The sequence below is a fragment of the Pollicipes pollicipes genome, unplaced genomic scaffold (genome assembly GCF_011947565.3).
Source record: "Pollicipes pollicipes isolate AB1234 unplaced genomic scaffold, Ppol_2.1 Scaffold_4295;HRSCAF=5057_pilon_pilon_pilon, whole genome shotgun sequence".
Taxonomy (NCBI): Eukaryota; Metazoa; Arthropoda; class Thecostraca; order Pollicipedomorpha; family Pollicipedidae; genus Pollicipes; species Pollicipes pollicipes.
This window is the reverse complement of record NW_023596461.1, coordinates 37,858,237-37,866,332: the sequence shown is the minus strand read 5'-3', so window position 1 is coordinate 37,866,332 and position 8,096 is coordinate 37,858,237. Positions and strand designations below refer to the sequence as shown.

The 8,096-nt window shown below is 48.4% G+C and overlaps 1 protein-coding gene across 1 annotated transcript; it reads left to right on the top strand.

Moving 5' to 3' along the window:
• The first annotated feature begins 201 nt into the window (after positions 1-201).
• Positions 202-7,567, top strand: LOC119096956 (methyltransferase-like protein 27). Its single transcript, XM_037219959.1, has 5 exons — positions 202-356; positions 4,182-4,322; positions 5,123-5,221; positions 6,432-6,561; positions 7,135-7,567. The coding sequence occupies exons 1-5, from the start codon at positions 213-215 to the stop codon at positions 7,317-7,319; spliced, it is 699 nt and encodes a 232-aa protein (XP_037075854.1). The 5' UTR covers positions 202-212; the 3' UTR covers positions 7,320-7,567.
• Positions 7,568-8,096: the final 529 nt, after the last annotated feature.

Sequence of the window (8,096 nt, the reverse complement as noted above, 5' to 3'; positions counted from 1 at the left end):
GCCCCGCTGGTTGCCCCGGTTGCTGGTTGCCCCGCTGGTTGCCCCGGTCATCCTGGACGGTCACCTGCAACAAACACATCGACCGCGTGCAGCCTGCGCTGGTGGCGCCGCCGCTGCGACGCACTGGGGTGGAGTCGCGGGCCTGGTCGCATAAAATGTGCAGCGCCGCCGCCCGCTATACACATAACTGCAGCGCTCAGCAAACGGGGACGATGACCAGCGTAGTGCACTCGCAGCTGCACCAGGCGCGCGCCAATGGCGCCGGGCCCCCGCGTCTCATCACGCGCCTCATCAGCTGCCAGAGCTTCGAGGAGACCGTCAGCGAGTACAACCGCACCGCCAATGTCTACGACAAGGTTAGCTTTGTGTGGCGACTACTCTGGTCTTCCCATACAGCTGCAATTTTAGTCAGCGTCGCTGATAGTTACTAAAGCCCGCGGTAGAGCTTCCGGAGTCTGTTGGCGTGCCTCGCTCAGCGCTTGCATGCGTTGTGCGATATTTTTGACACCGACAACGTAGGCGCAGTTCGGATGGCCGTACGCACAGACTGCGTACGGCCACCCGAGCTGCGCCGAGCAGTTAAGCTCTCTATGGGCTGCGCTCCTATCATTCAATCCCATTCAGTTCGCCAGGTTTAGTCCCTAATTAACCCTTCAATTGATTTTGGCTCTCACAAAATCCAAATCCGACACGCCCCAGCGAAAATTTCACATGTGAAAAGTGGTGTAGCATGAAGTAGTCAACGAGGCACGCATGTGAAAATGCATTCTATCTAAAAATTATGCCGAATGCATCGATCCATTCCAATAGGCCAGTACCGGCAACGATTTCAACCGAGCCCAATGCTACCGCTTTGAGTTCTCCGAACAAGTCCGGCCTAACCCATGATCAATCTCAAATCCATAGATTGACCCAGTCATGAAGAGCTGGTACCGTGCGCAGCTGGTACCGTGCGCAGCTGGTACCGTGCGCAGCTGGTGCCGTGCGCAGCTGGTACCGTGCGCAGCTGGTACCGTGCACAGCTGGTACCGTGCACAGCTGGTACCGTGCGCAGCTGGTGCCCGCTCGGTTGCTCAAGTGTCCGGACAGCCACAGCCCCCTCGCCCCAAATGCCCCGCCATGCTGACAGTTTATTAGCAGACATACGGTGACACCTGCTGACAATGTTACTTGATCACTGAGGGCAGGACATTGATCGGATTTACCTGTCCCAAATTGGTAATAGCGTAGCAGTTACAAGCTCATGTAATAACAGACGCCGCTTACGGCACCGCATTTACATGGCTATTGGTGCCCTAAGGACGTAATACTGGCAAAACAACTGTCCTTGAATATGTTCCAAATGTAGCAGGAAAAATGTTGTTCATGCACGTGAGGCGCGCCGTCATTGACAAGTGCCAAGTTTGATAGATGTGTGTGTATTTACTGGTTAACCTTCGCAGTGACCGGGCTCGGGGGGGGGGGGGGGGCGAGGGCAAGGCCACTGCCGTCTACGGGCGGAACAGATGTGAAGAGACAAATCAAACATTTTCAGCCAGCTTCTGTAATTTTAAACCACTTTTCCCAAGGTTCTGTTTGAGAACAATGTGAAGATCATGTAGGTCATTCCGTCGATTCTTCTCTAAAACTGCAACCAATCAACCGACAAATCGTCCCTGCTATTTCAGTCTGTTAAGAACTGAATGATTTGGTCATCCACAATACTACATCCAGCTCATAATTATATACTCCTGGCTTCTGACCGGAGACAATAAGTTGTAAGGTTAGTTCCATTTCAAGATCAGCTGAGTTTGGACGTGCCATTTAGTAGCAGCATGTCACAAACAGATGATGGAGCGACCCTTTCGCTTAGTTTTGAAGAAAGACGGAAATTCGTCACTGGTCACCGTCCCTAGTTGACCTTACACAGGCTGAACAAGCTGACTCAAAAAAGTTTAGCGTTAATTGGTCTTAAGCGTGCAAGGCGCACTGCCGGCAGGTTTCTCCGGATGTCTGCCGCTGAATAGGCTTCATGTTATGTTACAAGCCTGAATTAGGATAACGTGCAATGCCTTTGCATTGCCGACATACCACATTGAAGGGAATGGAGTTCCTGTTTCACGATTAGGTGACCAAGCCACAGGCAAATGAAAGCGAAAAGGTGGTGGCGGTTGTGTGCATGTTGTAACAATATTATGACGTGAAGGTCAACTTGGAACACTGACCTTTGACAGCCCTTTATAGCAACCATGTCACGTGTAAGCAAAGTACCGGCGTTTTCGAGCCTAAAATAAAAGACAAACAAGACAGTTTAAAGCGTTATTGTCTTGTTTGAGTCACAGCACGTCACAGTAGACAATGCAGCTATATTCATTTGCAATATACCCGGAAATATGCCTGCTAATGTTACCCAAACCTGTCCATATAGTAGTACCGGAGCAATCCTGTGACTTTTCCAATCGCTTTTAAAATTCACGCTCGCATAATAATGTAAATCATACACACAACACACACACACACACACACACACACACACACACACACACACACACACACACACACACACACACACACACACACACACACACACACACACACACACACACACACACACATACATACACACACACACACATATATATATATATATATATATATATGTATATATATATATATATATATATATATATATATATATATATATATATATAATAGGAGCATTAACAGCAGGCCTGCAAGGTAAGACAATGCAGCTTCTGTCTTCTCCAATTTCTCTTATGTCCCCAGACTTTCTCTAACTTGTTTTTATATAACACTTTGGGCTCGTTTCGCCACAATACTGGGGTACACTTCGTTATAACGGCAGCTGGGACGTGTGTGACAGCCCATGTGCGATGTTTCCTTGCGTTACAGGAGCTGGATATGCCGTAGCGTGCAGCTGGCTATCACCAACTCCGCCGGGCTTCGCCTGTGGTCAGTTTAAAGAAGGCGTACGATATCTGACCGTGCCAGAGCTGTCATGTATCAGCTTTTGTCTCTCACATGTGATTGTTTTCGTTTACAGCTTTTTAAAGACCCTCACACTTTGTTAAGTTCGCGTCGCCCTGATCTTTGTCAACAGACTGTGATACATTAGAAACAAGCCACTGCAGACGTCAGGCTCCGATAGCAGTCTTAAGTTTGTAACTGAGTTTCAACCTTTTTGGATTGATGACCACCATGGAAAGCCAGTCATATTAAGCTCAGTAATCAACAGTTTGGTTCACCAAAAAGTCGCTGTAAAAAATGGGCACTATCATTATGCGTGCCATAGGCAAATCCAGTTTTCTTTCATTGGAAAGGCATTGAAACATCCGAAGGTCATAACGTTCAATGGTCAAAAGGTCTCAAATCTCTGGATCCAGCATTCATAGCATCCAAAAAATCGGCCAGTGTTCCTAACAGAGGGAAGTCACAGCATCCAAACTCACAACATCAAAAATTGTAGCATCCAAAGTTCATAGCATACGGCGTTCATGACGTCCAGAGGTAGGAGAACAGTCCCAATCAAAGCTTATTAACTGGACATCGTTATCACTGGGTGTTAGGAAAGTTCGATGTTAATGACTTTGGACTTAGCGAGGTTGGATGCTCTGAACTCCGCCAATGAGCACGGAATTGGACGCCTTTTGGATGTTCTGAACACTGGATGCTCCCATTTTAGATTATAAAAGCAGTGGACGCTACCATCTTGAACGTTTTGATGCTTCCTTTTTATAATCTTGTGTTAATAAAAAAAATGTTGTTTAAAATCAATACAGATCACTGCAATTGAAAGCCGCTCGCATGGGTCACTCAGCCAAGAGTTGCTGCCCCAATGCTTAAAAGCCTATCTGTCTGTCCATCAATTCATCCGTCCATTCACCTGTATGTCCCACTCGACACTTTGACACGCGGACCACAAACGGCCGCGCCGGCCACCCACAAACCTTGGCCACGGGTGCGCTGCGGCTCGGCGGACGCACCGTGGCACTGGTCTCAGCCCGATGAGCGCCGGGCGCGCGCGCGGGCCACGGGATGAGCCGCCACTGCTGAGCCCAGCACACGGGGATGTCTGTGGGCAAACTCTGTGCCGTCTAGAAAGTGGAGAGGTCGGGGTCTCGATGCTTGCCCACTGCTTATAGGTGTCAAAAGGGCGTCTACCAACGGGCTCTGTTTTTCAGACATTCACAAACGACACGTACCATGCGCCGCGCCTGGCAGCGGAGGCGGTGCTGCGGATGTGCCCGGCAGACGGCCCCGTCCCCAGAAGCAAACTGAGGGTGATGGACATCGCGGCGGGTACCGGCCTCGTTGCCCAGAGGGTGCGTACCTGAGGGCATAGGCCACGGTGCGGCGGGTATCGGACTCGTTGCCCAGAGGGTGCGTACCTGAGGGCATAGGCCACGGTGCGGCGGGTATCGGACTCGTCGCCCAGAGGGTGCGTACCTGAGGGCATAGGCCACGGTGCGGCGGGTATCGGACTCGTCGCCCAGAGGGTACTTACCTGAAGCCGCAGGCCACGATACGGTGCCAGCAACATCAGCAGCCGTGCTCCGTCAAAAACTGGGTAACGTTGAAGATCGGATGATTTTAACGCTTGCGGTGATTAAGAGACCCTCCTCTTTATGAAATTGCTAAGCAGAATGATAGCAATACACCCACAACTTAATATAACCTGTGCGTTGAAAGAATTTACCGTTTCTGCCAAGGGCCGTTGTCCTTGGTGCCAGCAGCCATCTTCGGGAGTGCCAGGGACCATCTTCGTCGCCTACCTTTTCCAAGATGGTAGCTTTATATACCGAACAGCGTAAGTCTGGCCAGCTTCATGGCTTAGGCTTTCGTTGACTTCGTTAGACTCCCACGAAATGCCTCATGGACCTTCAGAGGACAGCGAATTTCAACAATGAAGTACATAGAGGGCAATCGGCTTCTGTTACTGGCGCTATGATAGTAGGGCTGATTTCAACAAGCGTATGTGGGATTAACACTTAAACATTATCAGTGCGTTGTATTGTGTTTGGTCTGCAAGGTATTGATAGCGATGCATGGATGTGACTAGTACGTATCAGTTCCCAGTGATCAAAACCAGATTGGTATGCATTGACATGTGGTTTGGTTTCAGCTCTATGACGCAGGCATTACGCACCTGGATGGCCTGGAACCGTCCAGCGAAATGATCGCCCTGGCGAAAGCACGCGGCATATACCAACGTTTGATCATGGTTAGTATGTAATAGATGCACTCGGCGAAATCGAAGCGCAGGTAACAGTAGTTTTGTTCGGAACTGTCGTTTTCAGTTGTCTTAGCACTTGGCTCATGATCTCTTGAAAATGATTTTCTCCATCGTAGTATGCTTTTTTAGTAGCATCTTAGTATCTTAGTAGTGACTCCATCGTATTAACTGTTATCGTTGTGGTTCGTCCGTACTAGTGATGCTCGGCGAAAACAGAAAAGCAGCCATTATGCACGATGTGGAACTGTCGTTTTGAACACTTGTCATGTCGCCTGGGATTTCGTGAGAACAGAAAATTTTCATCTTAATCATAGCTCTGCCAAATATTGCAATCTCAACCACCGACACATCTTTATGTTGGGCGAGCCAGGTGGCAACAGGCGCGGTAGTGGTCACCATGTTTATGCCACCAAAACATCAGCGAAAAGAGCCCGTCACCCGCGTAAACGAATGCAAGTAGGTCTCATCATTGGATTGGAATATGGTCTGTCATGGTCTTAGCTGGCGAAAATGATGTGGTGTTTTGCGTTCGCGCACAAAGTTACGGATGCCGTCGCTTAAACATTGGCTGACCTTTTACGACGCATTTATGATGAATTGTGATTGAACAATTGACAACATCCAGCTCCGAGCTTTCCCTTCGTCAAAATGTTTTGATCTCGTGTTGCCGCGACGCCGGCTGATCAACATCTGTACCTAGTTTTGGACCCATGCCCTTCCCTTTACCTTGCGAGTTGAGAAAGTGGCATATCCGATCTGAATCTAATGTGGACGGCGAAATGATGGTGATATCACAATGTTGCAGAACAAGGACCCTCATACACTAACCAACAAGCATGTCCCCATGGTAGCATACTTGCATGTCATGTCAGTATCCATAAGTGTGAAATACACCTGCATGACTCTATGCTTATGTGGGTGTTTTGGGACGTATTTACTAAAGATCACTCTGACTTTGATACAGATGGCCCATTTTGTAGCGATAGTCGTTATCAATGTGCCTCATTTGCCAGCAATTGGAGCTACATTTACATCAAGTTAGCGTAACCAACCAACGGAAATACGCTTAAAGTGGATGTTTATGTCGTCATGGGAAGTCAAAAACATTAAATTGATCAGTGCAATGACAGTTCATCAGTTTTACTGATCGTTGATCGGAGGGAATTGATAACCAGCCACATTTATTTCACGCTCACAGGACACGATTGGCGATCACAAGATTGATGTCGAGGACGATATCTATGACGTCGTTGTAGTGGCGGGTGGCTTCGTGCCCGGACACTGTCCAGTCTCATCTCTGGACGATATGATTCGCATCTGCAAGCCAGGTAAGAAGAACTGCTTTTGGTCGACGTAAGTATGTTAACAGACTGATCTAGTACCGTGAAAAGCGGTGGATGTGTGTGCAACAGATGATTTCATAAAAGCGGTAGATATTCGTTCGATCGATGATTTCCTGTGCGATAGATGATTTCATAAAAGCGGTGGATATTTCATGATCGACGATTTCATAAGAGCGGTGGATGCATGGGCGATAGATGATATCATAGGAGTGACACCAGAAAATTGGAGACAAATCGGATTGTCCTATTGAAGGATTCGTGTCATTCAGAAGACATACTGTGCGATCAAAAGTGCCGTACACACCGACTATGGCCATACTGCAGCGTCCTTTTTTTCTGCGGCTATACATTTTAGCCACCTGTTGTAGCCACCTGTATGGAAATTGAGGCCCCTGCTGTTCTAAGGCGGCGATCGGGGTGCAGCCAACCTTCTCTAATGCATAGACTGGGCTGGGTGCGCGCCTGAATCTCCATGACCTGACTGTGAAAGTTTAAATGCTGACCAGACCACGACCGAACGATGCATTTGATACGCGGGAATCTTTGTCTCCTCCGCAGGAGGGTACGTCGTCAACACGATGCGGCTAGAGTTTCTGGTGATGTCGGATGAGTACCAACAGCTTGAGTCGTTCATGAAGCGTCAGGAGGAGCTGGGCAGATGGCGCCGGGTGGAACGCTGCGTCATAGACAGGTACTTCGAGGATGCCAAGCAGGGCGTCACCTTCATATACCAGAAGTTGTAAGAGTGTGTAGGAAGAGACGCCGTGCACGTTTCTGCTTGTGTTTACGCGGGGCATTATGTCTAGCTCTGGGGCGAACATACGGCTGAGAGATCCAGTGTGCCGAGGAAGGTGCTAATCTTTAATAGAATGCCAAGGATTCAATGGTAGTTAGATGGATGACTTAATGCCTTGGCAATGATATTGTTTTGTGTAAGCACTGCACCGTGTGCTATTTTAATGAAGAGCATATGCAATACACGATGACAAAGATGGTGAAAAGACGAGGAGTTTCAAACCACCGCTCGTGTATACAAGTCGAAGATTCTGGATGTAAACCTGTCTGAAAAGGTGAGCCAACAGGACAAAAGCACATGCCCAAAACAGGCCATGAAATGCACGGATCCATTTTCATACCGTTCATTCCTCGCCGGTTTCCGGAACAAAGCTTTGAGTGACGCAATCTAGGCTTACGTGCAAGCCTCCAGAGGGGCGTATTTGTTGGTACTACACCTTGCGTTGGACAATGCTGCTGGCACCAACTTGTAGGTGGCGCTACAGTCAATGGTGCGCCTCAGAATGAGATGTGATAGATTGGAACGTAAGGCAGACACCAGTGAACTGGCCAGTTCCAGTTTTGCGCATGGATCACATTAATATGTCTGCCGTTGTCACCCACTAGCCGAATTTCATAGCTCTAAACGCTTGACCAAAAAATAAATATGGCCAAGGCGCCCAGACACATACAAGAAGATGTTGTAACAATAGATAGTGTGAGACCGAGGTAATCCGGTACCAGAA

Coding starts and splice junctions, on each gene's coding strand:
- LOC119096956 (XM_037219959.1), top strand. CDS start 213: ATGACCAGCGTAGTGCACTCGCAGCTGCACCAGGCGCGCGCCAATGGC. Junction 5,222..6,431: donor TATACCAACGTTTGATCATG/GTTAGTATGTAA, acceptor TCACGCTCACAG/GACACGATTGGCGATCACAA. Junction 6,562..7,134: donor GATTCGCATCTGCAAGCCAG/GTAAGAAGAACT, acceptor TCTCCTCCGCAG/GAGGGTACGTCGTCAACACG.